This window comes from Cygnus atratus, chromosome 27 (assembly GCF_013377495.2).
Source record: "Cygnus atratus isolate AKBS03 ecotype Queensland, Australia chromosome 27, CAtr_DNAZoo_HiC_assembly, whole genome shotgun sequence".
Classification (NCBI taxonomy): domain Eukaryota; kingdom Metazoa; phylum Chordata; class Aves; order Anseriformes; family Anatidae; genus Cygnus; species Cygnus atratus.
The window spans coordinates 4,366,346-4,386,521 of NC_066388.1; the positions used below are offsets into that span (position 1 = coordinate 4,366,346).

Sequence of the window (20,176 nt, forward strand, 5' to 3'; positions counted from 1 at the left end):
GTGACGTCACGGCGGTGCCCAACGCTCCCTCCACCCCCCTCCCTCCCCCGTTCCCCCCCCCCCACACGATCCCCGCGGTCGGGCCGCGGCTGCTCCCCACCCCCCCCGGTCCCCCGGTGCCCAGCGCCGCCCGGAGCTCCCCAAAGCAGCTCCGGCACCGAGCGCCCCCGGTCCCCGCAGGCCGCACAGCCCCCCACAGCTCCCCCATAACCCCCCACAGCCCCCCCAGAGCGCCCCAGAGCCCCCCACAGCTCCCTCAGAGCCCCCCCACAGCCCCTTCACAGCTCCCCCACAGCCCCCCACAACCCCACCCACAGCCCCCTCACAGCAGCCCCCCCACAGCTCCCCACACTCCCCCACAGCCCCCCGAAAGCCCCCCCACAGCCCCCCCGGCCTGGCCCAGGGTCCCGGGCTCGCATCCTGCCCGCAGCACGGGTCCAGCACCAGGGGCGGGGGGCTGGAGTCGAGGTTCCCCCGCACGTTTTGCGGCTGTCGTCCCCCGGCCCCCCCCCCCCCCGAGAAAAATAAATAAATAAATAAATAAATAAATAAAAATAAATAAAAAAGCCCTTTGCGGGGGGTGCTGGAGCAAATGGGAGGGGGGGGCACCGGGCGCTGCCCGCCCACCCCCCCGCGAGGCCCCAGGCAGGGCTCCGGGGGCCGGGCTCAGCCGGGAGAAGCGGCTCGGCCCCGGCAGTCCCACCCCGCGGCGGGGCGGGGGCCGTGCCGAGCCCTGCCCCGGCCGTGCCGAGCCGTGCCGAGCCGTGCCCCGCCGCCGCCCGGGCTCCCCCGGGACTGCCGGTGAGTGCCGGGCCCCCTGCGGTTCCCCCCCCCCGCCCCGGTTCCCCCGGGCGGCTCCGCGGGCCTGGGGCAGCCCCGGGCCGGGCCGAAGCGCCGGGGCCGGGCCTGCGGGGACAGCCCCGGAGGGCGCGGGCCGGGGGTGGGGGGGGGCCCGGTCACGGGAAGGGGGCGCGGGGCCGGTGCCCCCCGTGTGGCTTCCGAGCCCCGCTGCGCCCTGTGGCGGCTGCGGGCCCTCCCCGCTGGGCGCTGCGGAGGGGTTTGGGGCGCTGCCGCTCGCTGGGGTCCCCGGGCAGCCCTGGGGGTCCCCGGGTATCCCTGGGGGGCAGCACAGGGCTAGGGGGGAGCAGGCTGGCTGGTCTGGCCCCGGGAGAAGCCGGAGGTGCCCCCCAGCGAAGGGACGAGCCCGCTGGGTGCCCTGGGGTTTTCCACCGCAGGTCCTGGGTGCGGGGCTGGCAGCGTCCCTGTGCTCCGAGGCTGGGGTAAAAGGCTTGGGGTCACATCCTGCGGAGCTGTGGGTGCTCAGCGCACGGTCAGGGAAACACGGCCGGGTGTTGGAATCGGCCAGAACACGCCCAAGTTTCGGCTGTTCTCTGAGAAACGATGTTCGCGTTGGATTCTGCTTTTAAAGGGCATCGGCGCAGACTGAGAAATTCCGTGCTTCTCCGATAAAGCCTGCCGTGAAAAAAGCTCGGCTGTGGCAGAGCTTGGAATAAGGGAGGGGATGCGTTCTGCCACCTGGCCACTGTGCCTTGAGCCCGTTCCAAGGCAGGGCACCAGGCGTGGTGTGTCAGCAAGCCCAGCCCTTCGGTGCGGTTTGGAGCAAACGCGATCGGGACGGGGTTAGCCGGGGCACCTTGGTGCCTTGCTAGCTGGCTGTATGCGTGCGTAATTGAATTCTTCAGCACACAGAGTTAAGCGTTCCTCCGGCCCTGAAGCTGTTTTTTGCCGTTTGAGCTGTGGGCCAGGGGTTGTGGTAAGCGGCAGAGCAGTGGCAAATCCGACCGAGCAGTTCCTTCCTTCCCTGCACTAGCAAAGGGAGCGCGCAGGGGAGCTTTATCCTTCCGGTGCCCTGGCTTGAGCTGCTGATGGGGACGCTGCTGCCTGTGGAAGGTGTTCAGGGGCAGGGACCATTGCCAAAAAAGTGCTGAGCTCTTGCGCCTGTAAGCTCAGTGCCTTTTTCCTTATGGCACCACAGACACAAACATGCTGGAACAAAAAAGCGTTTCCAGCTTGCACAGCAGGGTTAGCACCGCTGCCTTTTGCAGGGCTCTGCTCTTTTTATTCCCAGGGATGTTTAATGTGGATGAAGAAATCGGAATCTTTAACACAGTCACTCTTCAGTGTGACATTGCTGTTTTATTGCTGCTGTGGTTTCCTATCGCAGGGCCGTTTGCCCTGAATCCAGCGTATGTATCATTTCCTTCAGTTTGGCTTTCCTTCTGCCATCGTATTTCACTCAAAACTTTTCTGCCTCTCTTCCTCTTTTCCTTGTTTATTGACATTTCTTTTGCCATCAAATCTACTTGTTAAACCAGCTCGTTCTGCTTCTGTGTACAAACCAACTGAACGGTAAAACTGTTGGAAAAGCTTCTGTGAAATTCTAAGCCATTATTTAGGTTCTGGGTAAAGCAAATGAAAAAAAGAAATAGAAAGCTGCCTTTAGCTTTCCGTAAGAGATTTTCCTGCGGTCTAGGTCATAATGTGTCCGCTGCTATCTCCCGGCCCCTCTCCGCTCTCCGCCGGGCAGCACCGAGGCGTACCCGTGCTCGGCCTCGGCGGGGCCACCCCGGCAAGGAGCCGCCGCTAACACCGGAGCCTCCTCCCGGGACCCACCGGCACCGCCGGAGGAAGCCGCCGGGGCAGAGCCGTTCCCGAGCTCCCGCCGCTCCAGGAACTCGGCGGCCGCCAGCAGCAGCTGGATGCGGCCCCCGGGGTCGCCGCCGCCGCCGCCTCCTCCTCCTCCCCCCCCCGCTGCCGCCTCCGCCGCCGCCGCCATCGCAAGCTGGGACCCCCCATGACCCCCCCACGGAGCAGGGCCCCCCCAAAATCCCCCCCCAGGGCCAAAGCCCCCCCCCCAGGCAGGGAACCCCCCCAGGACCGCCCCCAGGATCCCCCCCCAGGCAGGGGTACCCCCAAGACCCCCCCCCCCAGAAGCTGGGACCCCCCCCAAAATCCAAACCTCAGGGCCAGGGCTAGGAAGGCCACCCAAGCCACCCCCCCCGCCCCCCCCCCCCAAAAAAAATCAGGACCCCTCCCAGACAGGGGAACCCCAAAATCCCCCCCCAGAAGGCGGGACCCCCCAAAAAATCCCCCCCAGGTGCCCCCAAGGAAGCACCCCCCACAACCCAAACACCCAAGAGACCCCCCAAAAGCTGGGGACACCCCAAAACAGAACCCCCCCAAAAGGGCCCCCTGCCCCCCAAAAGGGCCCCCTGCCCCCCAAAAAAGGCCCCCCCCTTTAAGACAAGGCCCCACTGAGGTGCGGGGGGGGCCCACACCCAAAACCCGGCCCTGCCCCGGGTGACTCACCCCAGAGAACCAGATAAACGTGGCTGGGGGGGGGCCGGGGGCGTCACCCCCCAAAAAAATAAACAAAACACACCAAAAAAAAAGTCTGGGTGTTTTAGGGGCGACTGCAGTCAACCAGCTCATCCCGAAACCTCCTGCCTCCTCCTGTACCCAAAAAGTGTTTTTTTTTCCCCTGTTTTTTGTGCCCAGGGTTGGCCAAGGTGGGGGGGGTGGTTAATTAGCGGAGCCCTAACGAAGCGCAGCGGCTCGGAAATCCCTGGCCTTATCGCGGGGCAGCAGGCAGCCGGCGGGACGGGGCGCGACGGGGAGATTACGGGCCGCTGGCGGCGTCACCGTGCCCGGGGTGTCACCGTCCCTCGGGTGTCACCGTCCCTGGGGTGCCCCAAGTCCCAACGAGGCTGGGATTTAGGAAGGCGTCTCCGCTGTGACAGCCCAAAACATTGAGCAGGACCTTCAAAAGACCAAAAATAAAATCCACATTTTTTACAGCGAGGGCTCCAACCCCACAATTTTGATAGCAAAGACTCCAGTCCCTCAGTTTTTTAAAGCAAAGCCCCAATCCCACAATGTTTTAAAGCAAAGTCTCCAACCCACAATTTTTTAAAGTCTCCAACCCCACAACTTTTTAAAGCAAAGGCTCCAACCCCACAATTTTGATAGCAAAGGCTCCAATCCCACATTTTTTTTTACAGCAAAGTCTCCAATCCCTCAATTTTTAAAAGCAAAGTCTCCAATCCCACAATTTTGATAGTAAAGATCCCAATCCCACATTTTTTTCCAGCAAAGGCCCCAGTCCCGGGCTGGACGCACTCATCTACGTCTTAATTTATTCGATAACCTCGTGTGTTTGCTGGGAATTAGAGGGCTTTTAGGCATCAGGACCCTCCCCGCAGACGTCTTTGCGGTGTCCCCATAGGGTGCAGCAGCAAGGGGGCACCAGCCCCATTTCCCCCTTTTTTTTTTTAGGGGGAAAAAAGGCAAATATTTCCTGGGGCCTCCCGTTGCCCCACCCGCGGTTCCTCTCCGGGATGAGACGAGCCCGAGGTGGGGCCGGCGGCTCCTGGGGCTGTGCTGCCACCTCCTGGGGCTGTGCAACCTGCCTTCGGTCGGGACCCCCCCATTTCCCATCCCCACGTTGCCCATCCCTGAGTGGGGAACACTGAAGAGGGCGAGGGGCAAGCGACACATCTGTTCGCTCATGTCCCCCCATCCTGAGTGAACATGCAGAGAATCGGAAGGAAAATAAAAACCCATAGGCATTGATAAAGAGTTTAATAATAGAGGAATAGAAAATAATAAAAATAATACAAGAAATTCAAAAGACAATCAATAACATTTATTAATGTCAACAATTTTTCCCAGCCTAATGATCTCCTATCACCACCGTGATCACCCGTCCTAGCAATTTCCCATCCCATCATTTCACACTAATGAATTCCCATCGCCGTCATGACTTCCCATCCCACTGATCATTTCCTATCCCAGCAACCTCCCATTGCTGATCCCAAGGCTCAGTTCCCAACTCCCATCCATCCATCCATCCATCCATCCATCCACCCGCCCATCCACCCATTTTCTCCCGTCCGTGCTGGCCATGCCCACATCCATTCACGGACTGAGCATGGGCAGCGGGAGCGGGCTGCATCCCGCTCGGCATCCCACTGCCAGAACAACTGCAGGCAGAGGCGCTGCTGAGTGAACACCTACACGAGAGTAATTTCAGAAAGAAGGCAATAAAGCAGAGAAAGGACCGGAAAAGAAGAAATAAGTTTTCAATCCCTGCCATTTTGTGTCCCAACAAGCAGTTCCCATGCCCAAACTTGCCCATCCCAGGTATTGCCCAGCCCAACAGCTTCCATCGCAACACTCCCAACACTCATTCGTGACCCCCCCATTTCCCATCCCCCCCGCCGTTGCCCATCCCTGACAGTGAGAAACACTGCCTAGCTCCAGCACTAAAGAAGGGTAAGGGCAAGCGAGAGGGGCAAGGGCTGAAGAGCGCGGCTGAAGCTGGAGCAGGCGCCTGCAGAGGTCTCTGTGCCTGCGTGCTGAGCTCAGCACCACTGGGTGCTGCAGGGGCCGTCGAGGAGCGCAGGCTCACGGGTAGCCGTAATACTTGGCTATGGCCCTGTCTTTCTGCCGCTGCGCGAAGAATTGCACAGGGCCGATCTTCGTCTGCTGGGCCGCCCGCTGCCGCTCCTCCTGGGCCAGCTTCTTCAGGCGCTCCCGCTCAGGACGCTGCTGCGGCGTGATGGGCACCGACGCCTCCTGCTCCTCCAGCGGCGTGGGCGCCGCGTGGCTGCGCGCCCAGGGCCCCACGCAGGGCACGTAGTCCACGCGGGGCCGTGCCGGGGGCTGCAGCGTGCGTGGCTGTGTGGGCAGAGCCCCCCGCTGCGCTTGGCCCCCCGCGGCCGGCAGGCACGGCGCTCTGGGCGCCTGCTCTAGGGCAGCGTCCCCTGTTGACGCCGTGCTGCCTGGTGGTGCCGGCACCACCTTTTCTTTGCCGCCAGCTGGGGACTGGGGGGCAGCGGGCGCAGCGCTGGAGCCTGGCACTGTCGGCGGGGCCCTGGGCATGCTGCTGGGGCCGCCGGAGGTGGGCTGCGGCTGCGCACAGGGCAGCTGGCGCACTGGCCCAGCGCCTGTCGCCCTTGCCCCCAGCGGCTGCAAAGTCTCGCTGGGGTCTTTGTCCCCAGGTGCTGGCGCTGCAGCATCTTGGCCCTGACGGCTTGGGACAGGGCCTGTCCGGGTGGCCGCACTGGCACGGGGCTCCCCGCTCGGAGTCTCCGGCAGCAGCCGTGCTCTGCGGGGAGGCGGCGACGCTGCTCCTTGCCCCCCCCAGCACGCCCCCGGCTTCGGGCTCTCTTGCTGCGCGCCCGGGAGTTGTCGGTCGCTGGCTGCTGCCTGCCGCTGCCCTCTTGCCTGCTGCTGCCACGGCGTCCTGGGCCTTGGACATGCCGGCGTCCCTGGCACGGCGTCCCTGGCAAGGCGTCTTGGGCCTTGGACACCCTGGCCCAGCAGCATCTTCCTCTCCTTGCCGGGGGGTTTCTCTGTTGCTGGCCTCTTGTGCTGGGAGCTCTCCGCTGTCCCGGGGGTGCGGTGGGCGCGGGGCGCTTGGCCCCCCGCTTGGTGCCGTGTGGAAGCAGGGGCAGCCAGGGGGCTCTTGAGGGACCCAGGGGGCATTTGGGGCAGGGGTCTCCTCTGGTCACTGAGGACCTTGGAGTTGGGGTGGTTCTTGAGGGAACTCTGGGGGTTTGGGCAGGGGTCTACTAAGGGAACTGAGGACTTGGGTGTCAGGGACCTCTTGGGGGGACTCAGGGGTGGATTGGGTAGGGGTCTACTACGGCACTGGGCAGGGACGGGCTGCAGAGCTGAGGGGGGGGCTCGCTGCCGGCACAACAGGGGACTGCACCGACAGCCCGCCCCCAACCTTCTCGGGGTACACCCCAGGGGTTAGAGGGTACCCACCGAGGGCTCCTGTGGCTTCCAGTCCCTGCGTGCTCGGCTCCTCGATGTCCTCGGAGAGAGTCGGGCAGCTGGGAGAGGAAGCGGCTGAGGGCAGGACTGCTGGGGACACCGGGGAAGGCGTCCTGGGGCTCCACGGCCTCGAGCCAGCTGAGCAGCTCTTCCATGCCCGGGGATGTCCAGGTCGGCCAGGAGCTGGTCCTGCGCGTGCTGCAGCTGCTGGCTGTCACCCTGCCAGCTCTGGAAAGGCATCGGCGAAGGCATCAGGCCCAGCTCGGGCAGCTGCGGGGGCTCCTCAGGCACCTCCGGGGCTGTCGCCGCTGAGGACGACGCAAGAAAAATCCCCCGAGACGGGCGATGTCAGCTTTCCCATGGCTCATGGGGTGGGGCGACAAGTGGCCGGCTGTGCCAGCGCCAAACTCACCATTGGGGCGTCGCCGTCTGGGTGCTGCAGGTTGATGGAGCCAGGAAAGGCTCGGGGGGAGTGGGGTGAGGCATGCGGGGCCCCCTGGTCCTTGCTGAGCCCCACGCGCGGTCGCAGGGCTCCGGCAGCTTGCCCCTGCTGCTTGGTCACGGTGCGGGCGTGGGGAGCGCCTGCCCCCGGAGCCGAGGCCCCGGGACGAGGGGTGGCGGGGGGCCGGGTGGGCGGGGGCCTGCAACAGCAGGTGCCTGCGGGGTGCAGGGGCTCCCCGTGGAGCACGGCCCTGGGCCCCAGCCCCAGCGCATGGTGGGGCACCAGTGTCCCCGTCACCGTGGGCTGTCCCCACTGGCAGACAGGGCACCGGGAGGAGCGGTGTGGGGGAGCTGCACCAGCTGCAGGTTATGCCCACGGCGGGGAGCTGCACCAGCTGCAGGTGGTGCCCCTCGGGTGGGAGGTGCCCCCCAGGCGGCAGCTGCACCACGGCTGGGAGCTGCAGCACCTGCCCCTGGACCCCCGGCACCACGTGCCAGACGGTGGCCCTGGGGCAGCGCGTAGGGGAGGGTGGGTACCTGGGGGGCTGCAAGGGCACGCCATCGCTGCGGGGAAGGAGGGCAGCAGCCAGGCAGCCACCGTTGGCGGCTCAGCTGGGACAACGAAGGGGGAGTTGGGCATCTGCGGCAACCGGCACGGCAGCCGTCTGGGAATCTCTCTGTGAGGAAAAGGGCGCTGGCTGAGCTCTCGGGCGCTGGGCTCGCGGCAGGGCCGCAGCCCCCGGGAGGAGCGGGAGCCCGCTGCTGTACCTGCCATGGTCGCTGGAGAGTGGGGCGGTTCGTTGGGGAGCCCGGCCAACGGGGGTTCCATCCCAACGGCTGACCAGCCCTCGCCGCCATCTTGTGTGTGATTGCAGTTTCTCTACCCCAGCGGGCTTCCCAGCGCAATCATTTTCCATCCCCGTGAGCCTTTCCCGTCCCAGTCAATCATTTGCCAGGCCAGGAGGGTTTCGCGCTCCAACACTTTCCCCTCCAAGATTTTCCATCCCAAAGACTTTTCATCCTCCCGGTGATTTCCCATCCCGACGATTTCACGGCCCAACAGATTCCCATGCAAAATAGTTCCCATCAGCACGAAGCGTTTCTTAATCCAATGAGATCTCATCCCAAAGACTTCCCATCCCTTGGATTTCTTTTCCAAGTATTTCCTACCCCAATGAATCTTACCCACCCCATTCAAGATTTCCCATCCCAATAATTTCCCATCCCAAGAGAGATTTCCCTACCCCGATGCTTTTCCTTTCCAGCGATTTCCTCCCCAAGGAAAATTTCCCATCCCAATGCCTTTCCTCCCCAAGGAAGGTATCTCATCCCAATGCTTTGCCTTCCCACGGAAGCTTTCCCATCCCAAGGAAGATTTCCCATCTCTTTCATTTCCTAGCCCCATGGATTTCCAGCCCAAGGAAGTCTTCCCGTCCCAGCAATCATTTCTCATCCCACTCATCATTTCCCATGCCCGTGATTTCCCGTTTTCACCATCCAAAGGACAGCTTAGCCAGCCCACAGCTAGAGAGAGATCCCAACAGGGATTTGTACGATTCTGTTAGATGCAAGGGCATGGACACTCGGCGTGCTAACGATTGCACTTTATTCCAGACCAACACAGATCACCGGTACCAGCGATTCAAAGATCGATAGTCCAATTTCTTTAAGTGGTATATTCTTTATTGCAGCGCCGGATGCACGGGGGATCTCTCCGCCTGTCGTGCATACCTGAAGTGAAAAGCCATCCCAAATTTATACAGCAGAGTGATGAATATTTTATTAATGCCTATACATATTCATTATCTAACCCCACCTACTCTCCCTTCTCATGCTAATTAGTTTTTTGTGTCCTGCGTCTGCGCAGATCCTCTCATCAATTCTGGGCAGTGGTCGTCGGGCTGTGGGTGGTGGTCTCAGAGAGGAAGGCCATAAGTCTTCCTCACAGCGTACTTTTCACCCTTGGCCAGGATTCTGCTGAGTTTGCTTTCTTCCTAACCGCAAGGACTGGTTTTTGCTAATTATTTCTTTATCTTGTGTTCCAATGTCCAGTTTGAGATATATTGTCCTCCAATGTCCTGTTTGAAATATATTGTCCATACCTCTGTTTCCTGTCCTGTACATAATGGTCTGTTTTCATTTGATTCCTCCTTTATCTCAACTTCTCTCATCACCAGGAATACTGTGACGAATGAGGTGAATGTGTAGATACCAAGCTCTGTAACAAGGCCATGGGACGAGAAATGGCGATAAAGCGGAAATCATTTGCGCTAATAACTAATGCACTGGGTGACGCCACTCCAGCGCCGATGACGTCAGTGGCCGGCGGACCGCCGCGGTGCCTTCCGCCAGGGGGCGCGGTGCGGTGGCGGCCTCCTGGTGACGTCACGCCCGCGTGACGTCACGGCGGTGCCCAACGCTCCCTCCACCCCCCTCCCTCCCCCGTTCCCCCCCCCCACACACGATCCCCGCGGTCGGGCCGCGGCTGCTCCCCACCCCCCCCGGTCCCCCGGTGCCCAGCGCCGCCCGGAGCTCCCCAAAGCAGCTCCGGCACCGAGCGCCCCCGGTCCCCGCAGGCCGCACAGCCCCCCACAGCTCCCCCATAACCCCCCCCAGCCCCCCCAGAGCGCCCCACAGCCCCCCACAGCCCCTTCACAGCTCCCCCACAGCCCCCTCACAGCAGCCCCCCCACAGCTCCCCACACTCCCCCACAGCCCCCCGAAAGCCCCCCCACAGCCCCCCCGGCCTGGCCCAGGGTCCCGGGCTCGCATCCTGCCCGCAGCACGGGTCCAGCACCAGGGGCGGGGGGCTGGAGTCGAGGTTCCCCCGCACGTTTTGCGGCTGTCGTCCCCCGGCCCCCCCCCCACCCCCCCGAGAAAAATAAATAAATAAATAAATAAATAAATAAATAAATAAATAAAAGCCCTTTGCGGGGGGTGCTGGAGCAAATGGGAGGGGGGGGCACCGGGCGCTGCCCGCCCACCCCCCCGCGAGGCCCCAGGCAGGGCTCCGGGGGCCGGGCTCAGCCGGGAGAAGCGGCTCGGCCCCGGCAGTCCCACCCCGCGGCGGGGCGGGGGCCGTGCCGAGCCCTGCCCCGGCCGTGCCGAGCCGTGCCGAGCCGTGCCCCGCCGCCGCCCGGGCTCCCCCGGGACTGCCGGTGAGTGCCGGGCCCCCTGCGGTTCCCCCCCCCCGCCCCGGTTCCCCCGGGCGGCTCCGCGGGCCTGGGGCAGCCCCGGGCCGGGCCGAAGCGCCGGGGCCGGGCCTGCGGGGACAGCCCCGGAGGGCGCGGGCCGGGGGTGGGGGGGGGGCCCGGTCACGGGAAGGGGGCGCGGGGCCGGTGCCCCCCGTGTGGCTTCCGAGCCCCGCTGCGCCCTGTGGCGGCTGCGGGCCCTCCCCGCTGGGCGCTGCGGAGGGGTTTGGGGCGCTGCCGCTCGCTGGGGTCCCCGGGCAGCCCTGGGGGTCCCCGGGTATCCCTGGGGGGCAGCACAGGGCTAGGGGGGAGCAGGCTGGCTGGTCTGGCCCCGGGAGAAGCCGGAGGTGCCCCCCAGCGAAGGGACGAGCCCGCTGGGTGCCCTGGGGTTTTCCACCGCAGGTCCTGGGTGCGGGGCTGGCAGCGTCCCTGTGCTCCGAGGCTGGGGTAAAAGGCTTGGGGTCACATCCTGCGGAGCTGTGGGTGCTCAGCGCACGGTCAGGGAAACACGGCCGGGTGTTGGAATCGGCCAGAACACGCCCAAGTTTCGGCTGTTCTCTGAGAAACGATGTTCGCGTTGGATTCTGCTTTTAAAGGGCATCGGCGCAGACTGAGAAATTCCGTGCTTCTCCGATAAAGCCTGCCGTGAAAAAAGCTCGGCTGTGGCAGAGCTTGGAATAAGGGAGGGGATGCGTTCTGCCACCTGGCCACTGTGCCTTGAGCCCGTTCCAAGGCAGGGCACCAGGCGTGGTGTGTCAGCAAGCCCAGCCCTTCGGTGCGGTTTGGAGCAAACGCGATCGGGACGGGGTTAGCCGGGGCACCTTGGTGCCTTGCTAGCTGGCTGTATGCGTGCGTAATTGAATTCTTCAGCACACAGAGTTAAGCGTTCCTCCGGCCCTGAAGCTGTTTTTTGCCGTTTGAGCTGTGGGCCAGGGGTTGTGGTAAGCGGCAGAGCAGTGGCAAATCCGACCGAGCAGTTCCTTCCTTCCCTGCACTAGCAAAGGGAGCGCGCAGGGGAGCTTTATCCTTCCGGTGCCCTGGCTTGAGCTGCTGATGGGGACGCTGCTGCCTGTGGAAGGTGTTCAGGGGCAGGGACCATTGCCAAAAAAGTGCTGAGCTCTTGCGCCTGTAACCTCAGTGCCTTTTTCCTTATGGCACCACAGACACAAACATGCTGGAACAAAAAAGCGTTTCCAGCTTGCACAGCAGGGTTAGCACCGCTGCCTTTTGCAGGGCTCTGCTCTTTTTATTCCCAGGGATGTTTAATGTGGATGAAGAAATCGGAATCTTTAACACAGTCACTCTTCAGTGTGACATTGCTGTTTTATTGCTGCTGTGGTTTCCTATCGCAGGGCCGTTTGCCCTGAATCCAGCGTATGTATCATTTCCTTCAGTTTGGCTTTCCTTCTGCCATCGTATTTCACTCAAAACTTTTCTGCCTCTCTTCCTCTTTTCCTTGTTTATTGACATTTCTTTTGCCATCAAATCTACTTGTTAAACCAGCTCGTTCTGCTTCTGTGTACAAACCAACTGAACGGTAAAAGTGTTGGAAAAGCTTCTGTGAAATTCTAAGCCATTATTTAGGTTCTGGGTAAAGCAAATGAAAAAAAAGAAATAGAAAGCTGCCTTTAGCTTTCTGTAAGAGATTTTCCTGCGGTCTAGGTCATAATGTGTCCGCTGCTATCTCCCGGCCCCTCTCCGCTCTCCGCCGGGCAGCACCAAGGCGTACCCGTGCTCGGCCTCGGCGGGGCCACCCCGGCAAGGAGCCGCCGCTAACACCGGAGCCTCCTCCCGGGACCCACCGGCACCGCCGGAGGAAGCCGCCGGGGCAGAGCCGTTCCCGAGCTCCCGCCGCTCCAGGAACTCGGCGGCCGCCAGCAGCAGCTGGATGCGGCCCCCGGGGTCGCCGCCGCCGCCGCCTCCTCCTCCTCCCCCCCCCGCTGCCGCCTCCGCCGCCGCCGCCATCGCAAGCTGGGACCCCCCCATGACCCCCCCACGGAGCAGGGCCCCCCCAAAATCCCCCCCCCAGGCCCAAAGCCCCCCCCCCAGGCAGGGAACCCCCCCAGGACCGCCCCCAGGATCCCCCCCCAGGCAGGGGTACCCCCAAGACCTCCCCCCCCCCCCAGAAGCTGGGACCCCCCCCCAAAATCCAAACCTCAGGGCCAGGGCCTATCCCACAGGCCCGAAACCCCCCCAGGCCCCCCCCCCCAAAAAAATCAGGACCCCTCCCAGACAGGGGAACCCCAAAATCCCCCCCCAGAAGGCGGGACCCCCCAAAAAATCCCCCCCAGGTGCCCCCAAGGAAGCACCCCCCACAACCCAAACACCCAAGAGACCCCCCCAAAAGCTGGGGACACCCCAAAACAGAACCCCCCCAAAAGGGCCCCCTGCCCCCCAAAAGGGCCCCCTGCCCCCCAAAAAAGGCCCCCCCCCTTAAGACAAGGCCCCACTGAGGTGCGGGGGGGGCCCACACCCCAAAACCCGGCCCTGCCCCGGGGTGACTCACCCCAGAGAACCAGATAAACGTGGCTGGGGGGGGGCCGGGGGCGTCACCCCCCCAAAAAAATAAAACACACAAAAAAAAAGTCTGGGTGTTTTAGGGGCGACTGCAGTCAACCAGCTCATCCCGAAACCTCCTGCCTCCTCCTGTACCCAAAAAGTGTTTTTTTTTCCCCTGTTTTTTGTGCCCAGGGTTGGCCAAGGTGGGGGGGTGGTTAATTAGCGGAGCCCTAACGAAGCGCAGCGGCTCGGAAATCCCTGGCCTTATCGCGGGGCAGCAGGCAGCCGGCGGGACGGGGCGCGACGGGGAGATTACGGGCCGCTGGCGGCGTCACCGTGCCCGGGGTGTCACCGTCCCTCGGGTGTCACCGTCCCTGGGGTGCCCCAAGTCCCAACGAGGCTGGGATTTAGGAAGGCGTCTACGCTGTGACAGCCCAAAACATTGAGCAGGACCTTCAAAAGACCAAAAATAAAATCCACATTTTTTACAGCAAGGGCTCCAACCCCACAATTTTGATAGCAAAGACTCCAGTCCCTCAGTTTTTTAAAGCAAAGTCTCCAGTCCCACAATTTTGATAGCAAAGTCTCCAACCCCACAACTTTTTAAAGCAAAGGCTCCAACCCCACAATTTTGATAGCAAAGGCTCCAATCCCACATTTTTTTTTTACAGCAAAGTCTCCAATCCCTCAATTTTTAAAAGCCAAGTCTCCAATCCCACAATTTTGATAGTAAAGATCCCAATCCCACATTTTTTTCCAGCAAAGGCCCCAGTCCCGGGCTGGACGCACTCATCTACGTCTTAATTTATTCGATAACCTCGTGTGTTTGCTGGGAATTAGAGGGCTTTTAGGCATCAGGACCCTCCCCGCAGACGTCTTTGCGGTGTCCCCATAGGGTGCAGCAGCAAGGGGGCACCAGCCCCATTTCCCCCTTTTTTTTTTTTAGGGGGAAAAAAGGCAAATATTTCCTGGGGCCTCACGTTGCCCCACCCGCGGTTCCTCTCCGGGATGAGACGAGCCCGAGGCGGGGCCGGCGGCTCCTGGGGCTGTGCTGCCACCTCCTGGGGCTGTGCAACCTGCCTTCGGTCGGGACCCCCCCATTTCCCATCCCCACGTTGCCCATCCCTGAGTGGGGAACACTGAAGAGGGCGAGGGGCAAGCGACACATCTGTTCGCTCATGTCCCCCCATCCTGAGTGAACATGCAGAGAATCGGAAGGAAAATAAAAACCCATAGGCATTGATAAAGAGTTTAATAATAGAGGAATAGAAAATAATAAAAATAATACAAGAAATTCAAAAGACAATCAATAACATTTATTAATGTCAACAATTTTTCCCAGCCTAATGATCTCCTATCACCACCGTGATCACCCGTCCTAGCAATTTCCCATCCCATCATTTCACACTAATGAATTCCCATCGCCGTCATGACTTCCCATCCCACTGATCATTTCCTATCCCAGCAACCTCCCATTGCTGATCCCAAGGCTCAGTTCCCAACTCCCATCCATCCATCCAGCCATCCATCCATCCATCCATCCACCCGCCCATCCACCCATTTTCTCCCGTCCGTGCTGGCCATGCCCACATCCATTCACGGACTGAGCATGGGCAGCGGGAGCGGGCTGCATCCCGCTCGGCATCCCACTGCCAGAACAACTGCAGGCAGAGGCGCTGCTGAGTGAACACCTACACGAGAGTAATTTCAGAAAGAAGGCAATAAAGCAGAGAAAGGACCGGAAAAGAAGAAATAAGTTTTCAATCCCTGCCATTTTGTGTCCCAACAAGCAGTTCCCATGCCCAAACTTGCCCATCCCAGGTATTGCCCAGCCCAACAGCTTCCATCGCAACACTCCCAACACTCATTCGTGACCCCCCCATTTCCCATCCCCCCCGCCGTTGCCCATCCCTGACAGTGAGAAACACTGCCTAGCTCCAGCACTAAAGAAGGGTAAGGGCAAGCGAGAGGGGCAAGGGCTGAAGAGCGCGGCTGAAGCTGGAGCAGGCGCCTGCAGAGGTCTCTGTGCCTGCGTGCTGAGCTCAGCACCACTGGGTGCTGCAGGGGCCGTCGAGGAGCGCAGGCTCACGGGTAGCCGTAATACTTGGCTATGGCCCTGTCTTTCTGCCGCTGCGCGAAGAATTGCACAGGGCCGATCTTCGTCTGCTGGGCCGCCCGCTGCCGCTCCTCCTGGGCCAGCTTCTTCAGGCGCTCCCGCTCAGGACGCTGCTGCGGCGTGATGGGCACCGACGCCTCCTGCTCCTCCAGCGGCGTGGGCGCCGCGTGGCTGCGCGCCCAGGGCCCCACGCAGGGCACGTAGTCCACGCGGGGCCGTGCCGGGGGCTGCAGCGTGCGTGGCTGTGTGGGCAGAGCCCCCCGCTGCGCTTGGCCCCCCGCGGCCGGCAGGCACGGCGCTCTGGGCGCCTGCTCTAGGGCAGCGTCCCCTGTTGACGCCGTGCTGCCTGGTGGTGCCGGCACCACCTTTTCTTTGCCGCCAGCTGGGGACTGGGGGGCAGCGGGCGCAGCGCTGGAGCCTGGCACTGTCGGCGGGGCCCTGGGCATGCTGCTGGGGCCGCCGGAGGTGGGCTGCGGCTGCGCACAGGGCAGCTGGCGCACTGGCCCCAGCGCCTTCGCCCTGGCCCCCAGCGGCTGCAAAGTCTCGCTGGGGGTCTTTGTCCCCAGGTGCTGGCGCTGCAGCATCTTGGCCCTGACGGCTTGGGGACAGAGCCTGTCCTGGGGCCGCACGGCACGGGGCTCCCCGCTCGGAGTCTCCGGCAGCAGCCGTGCTCTGCGGGGAGGCGGCGACGCTGCTCCTTGCCCCCCAGCAGCCCCCGGGCTTCGGGCTCTCTTGCTGCGCGCCCGGGAGTTGTCGGTCGCTGGCTGCTGCCTGCCGCTGCCCTCTTGCCTGCTGCTGCCACGGCGTCCTGGGGCCTTGGACATGCCGGCGTCCCTGGCACGGCGTCCCTGGCAAGGCGTCTTGGGGCCTTCGACACCCTGGCCCAGCAGCATCTTCCTCTCCTTGCCGGGGGGTTTCTCTGTTGCTGGCCTCTTGTGCTGGGAGCTCTCCGCTGTCCCGGGGGTGCTGGTGGGCGCGGGGCGCTTGGCCCCCCGCTTGGTGCCGGTGGACGCAGGGGCAGCCAGGGGGCTCTTGAGGGGACCCAGGGGGCATTTGGGCAGGGGTCTCCTCTGGTCACTGAGGACCTTGGAGTTGGGGTGGTTCTTGAGGGAACTCTGGGGGGGTTTGGGCAGGGGTCTACTAAGGGAACTGAGGACTTGGGTGTCAGGGGACCTCTTGGGGGGACTCAGGGGTGGATTGGGTAGGGGTCTACTACGGGCACTGGGCAGGGGACTGGCTGCAGAGCTGAGGGGGGGGCTCGCTGCCGGCACAACAGGGGACTGCACCGACAGCCCGCCCCCAACCTTCTCGGGGTACACCCCAGGGGTTGAGGGTACCTCACCGAGGGCTCCTGTGGCTTCCAGTCCCTGCGTGCTTGGCTCCTCGATGTCCTCGGAGAGGTCGGGCAGCTGGGAGAGGAAGCGGCTGAGGGCAGGACTGCTGGGGACACCGGGGAAGGCGTCCTGGGGCTCCACGGCCTCGAGCCAGCTGAGCAGCTCCTCCATGCCGGGGATGTCCAGGTCGGCCAGGAGCTGGTCCTGCGCGTGCTGCAGCTGCTGGCTGTCCCCTGCCAGCTCTGGAAAGGCCTCGGCGAAGGCATCAGGGCCCAGCTCGGGCAGCTGCGGGGGCTCCTCAGGCACCTCCGGGGCTGTCGCCGCTGAGGACGAAGCAAGAAAATCCCCCAAGACGGGCGATGTCAGCTTTCCCATGGCTCATGGGTGTGGGGCGACAAGTGGCCGGCTGTGCCAGCGCCAAACTCACCATGGGGCGTCGCCGTCTGGGTGCTGCAGGTTGATGGAGCCAGGAAAGGCTCGGGGGGAGTGGGGTGAGGCAGCGGGGGCCCCTGGTCCTCGCTGAGCCCCACGGCGCGGTCGCAGGGCTCCGGCAGCTGCCCCTGGCTGCTGGTCACGGTGCGGGGCGTGGGGAGCGCCTGCCCCCGGAGCCGAGGCCCCGGGACGAGGGGTGGCGGGGGGCCGGGGTGGGCGGGGGCCTGCAACAGGCAGGTGCCTGCGGGGTGCAGGGGCTCCCCGTGGAGCACGGCCCTGGGCCCCAGCCCCAGCGCATGGTGGGGCACCAGTGTCCCCGTCACCGTGGGCTGTCCCCACTGGCAGACAGGGGCACAGGGAGGAGCGGTGTGGGGGAGCTGCACCAGCTGCAGGTTATGCCCCACGGCGGGGAGCTGCACCAGCTGCAGGTGGTGCCCCTCGGGTGGGAGGTGCCCCCCAGGCGGCAGCTGCACCACGGCTGGGAGCTGCAGCACCTGCCCCTGGACCCCCGGCACCACGTGCCAGACGGTGGCCTGGGGCAGCGCGTAGGGGAGGGTGGGTACCTGGGGGGGCTGCAAGGGCACCGCCATCGCTGCGGGGAAGGAGGGCAGCAGCCAGGCAGCCACCGTTGGCGGCTCAGCTGGGACAACGAAGGGGGAGTTGGGCATCTGCGGCACCGGCGGCAGCCGTCTGGGGAATCTCTCTGTGAGGAAAAAGGGCGCTGGGCTGAGCTCTCGGGCGCTGGGCTCGCCGGCAGGGCCGCAGCCCCGGGAGGAGCGGGAGCCCGCTGCTGTACCTGCCATGGTCGCTGGAGAGTGGGGCGGTTCGTTGGGGAGCCCGGCCAACGGGGGTTCCATCCCAACGGCTGACCAGCCCCTCGCCGCCATCTTGGTGGTGATTGCAGTTTCTCTACCCCAGCGGGCTTCCCAGCGCAATCATTTTCCATCCCCGTGAGCCTTTCCCGTCCCAGTCATCATTTGCCAGGCCCAGGAGGGTTTCGCGCTCCAACACTTTCCCCTCCCAAGGATTTTCCATCCCAAGACTTTTCATCCTCCCGGTGATTTCCCATCCCGACGATTTCACGGCCCAACAGATTCCCATGCAAAATAGTTCCCATCAGCACGAAGCGTTTCTTAATCCAATGAGATCTCATCCCAAAGACTTCCCATCCCTTGGATTTCTTTTCCAAGTATTTCCTACCCCAATGAATCTTACCCACCCCATTCAAGATTTCCCATCCCAATAATTTCCCATCCCAAGAGAGATTTCCCTACCCCGATGCTTTTCCTTTCCAGTGATTTCCTCCCCAAGGAAAATTTCCCATCCCAATGCCTTTCCTCCCCAAGGAAGGTATCTCATCCCAATGCTTTGCCTTCCCACGGAAGCTTTCCCATCCCAAGGAAGATTTCCCATCTCTTTCATTTCCTAGCCCCATGGATTTCCAGCCCAAGGAAGTCTTCCCATCCCAGCAATCATTTCTCATCCCACTCATCATTTCCCATCCCCGTGATTTCCCGTTTTCACCATCCAAAGGACAGCTTAGCCAGCCCACAGCTAGAGAGAGATCCCAACAGGGATTTGTACGATTCTGTTAGATGCAAGGGCATGGACACTCGGCGTGCTAACGATTGCACTTTATTCCAGACCAACACAGGTCACCGGTACCAGCGATTCAAAGATCGATAGCCCAATTTCTTTAAGTGGTATATTCTTTATTGCAGCGCTGGATGCACGGGGGATCTCTCCGCCTGTCGTGCATACCTGAAGTGAAAAGCCATCCCAAATTTATACAGCAGAGTGATGAATATTTTATTAATGCCTATACATATTCATTATCTAACCCCACCTACTCTCCCTTCTCATGCTAATTAGTTTTTTGTGTCCTGCGTCTGCGCAGATCCTCTCATCAATTCTGGGCAGTGGTCGTCGGGCTGTGGGTGGTGGTCTCGGAGAGGAAGGCCATAAGTCTTCCTCACAGCGTACTTTTCACCCTTGGTCAGGATTCTGCTGAGTTTGCTTTCTTCCTAACCGCAAGGACTGGTTTTTGCTAATTATTTCTTTATCTTGTGTTCCAGTGTCCAGTTTGAGATATATTGTCCTCCAATGTCCTGTTTGAAATATATTGTCCATACCTCTGTTTCCTGTCCTGTACATAATGGTCTGTTTTCATTTGATTCCTCCTTTATCTCAACTTCTCTCATCACCAGGAATACTGTGACGAATGAGGTGAATGTGTAGATACCAAGCTCTGTAACAAGGCCATGGGGACGAGAAATGGCGATAAAGCGGAAATCATTTGCGCTAATAACTAATGCACTGGGTGACGCCACTCCAGCGCCGATGACGTCAGTGGCCGGCGGACCGCCGCGGTGCCTTCCGCCAGGGGGCGCGGTGCGGTGGCGGCCTCCTGGTGACGTCACGCCCGCGTGACGTCACGGCGGTGCCCAACGCTCCCTCCACCCCCCTCCCTCCCCCGTTCCCCCCCCCACACACGATCCCCGCGGTCGGGCCGCGGCTGCTCCCCACCCCCCCCGGTCCCCCGGTGCCCAGCGCCGCCCGGAGCTCCCCAAAGCAGCTCCGGCACCGAGCGCCCCCGGTGCCCGCAGGCCGCACAGCCCCCCACAGCTCCCCCATAACCCCCCCCAGCCCCCCCAGAGCGCCCCAGAGCCCCCCACAGCTCCCTCAGAGCCCCCCCACAGCCCCTTCACAGCTCCCCCACAGCCCCCTCACAGCAGCCCCCCCACAGCTCCCCACACTCCCCCACAGCCCCCCGAAAGCCCCCCCACAGCCCCCCCGGCCTGGCCCAGGGTCCCGGGCTCGCATCCTGCCCGCAGCACGGGTCCAGCACCAGGGGCGGGGGGCTGGAGTCGAGGTTCCCCCGCACGTTTTGCGGCTGTCGTCCCCCGGCCCCCCCCCCCCCCCCCCCCGAGAAAAATAAATAAATAAATAAATAAAAGCCCTTTGCGGGGGGTGCTGGAGCAAATGGGAGGGGGGGGCACCGGGCGCTGCCCGCCCACCCCCCCGCGAGGCCCCAGGCAGGGCTCCGGGGGCCGGGCTCAGCCGGGAGAAGCGGCTCGGCCCCGGCAGTCCCACCCCGCGGCGGGGCGGGGGCCGTGCCGAGCCCTGCCCCGGCCGTGCCGAGCCGTGCCGAGCCGTGCCCCGCCGCCGCCCGGGCTCCCCCGGGACTGCCGGTGAGTGCCGGGCCCCCTGCGGTTCCCCCCCCCCGCCCCGGTTCCCCCGGGCGGCTCCGCGGGCCTGGGGCAGCCCCGGGCCGGGCCGAAGCGCCGGGGCCGGGCCTGCGGGGACAGCCCCGGAGGGCGCGGGCCGGGGGTGGGGGGGGGCCCGGTCACGGGAAGGGGG

The 20,176-nt window shown here is 63.0% G+C and overlaps 2 protein-coding genes across 9 annotated transcripts in view; one reads left to right on the forward strand and one right to left on the reverse strand.

Moving 5' to 3' along the window:
- ANXA4 (annexin A4) overlaps positions 1-20,176 on the forward strand; it is a 76,965-nt gene that overhangs the window by 47,587 nt on the left and 9,202 nt on the right. The window contains exon 1 of one of the 8 annotated variants that reach the window (XM_050715812.1): positions 684-801. The exons of 5 other annotated variants lie outside the window; for them this stretch is intronic. The gene's annotated coding sequence lies outside the window, so the exon portion shown is untranslated. Of the gene's footprint in view, positions 1-683; positions 802-10,284; positions 10,403-19,884; positions 20,008-20,176 lie in introns of those variants that run through there. 2 more of the 8 variants (XM_050715809.1, XM_035571990.2) reach the window with 2 other exon arrangements.
- Positions 15,020-17,619, reverse strand: LOC126913585 (proline-rich protein 36-like). The gene is made up of 3 exons (XM_050715720.1): positions 16,812-17,619; positions 16,526-16,707; positions 15,020-16,459 (listed from the first exon to the last, which is right to left on the reverse strand). Exons 1-3 carry the CDS (start codon positions 17,617-17,619, stop codon positions 15,020-15,022), a joined length of 2,430 nt encoding a protein of 809 aa, XP_050571677.1.

Excerpts from the sequence above, each read along its gene's own strand:
- LOC126913585 (XM_050715720.1), bottom strand. The coding sequence starts at position 17,619 with ATGGCAGGTACAGCAGCGGGCTCCCGCTCCTCCCGGGGCTGCGGCCCT. Across the intron at positions 16,708-16,811 it reads CCAGACGGCGACGCCCCATG|CGGCGACAGCCCCGGAGGTG; the intron begins GTGAGTTTGGCG and ends CTTCGTCCTCAG. Across the intron at positions 16,460-16,525 it reads TGCTCAGCTGGCTCGAGGCC|CTGCCCGACCTCTCCGAGGA; the intron begins GTGGAGCCCCAG and ends TTCCTCTCCCAG.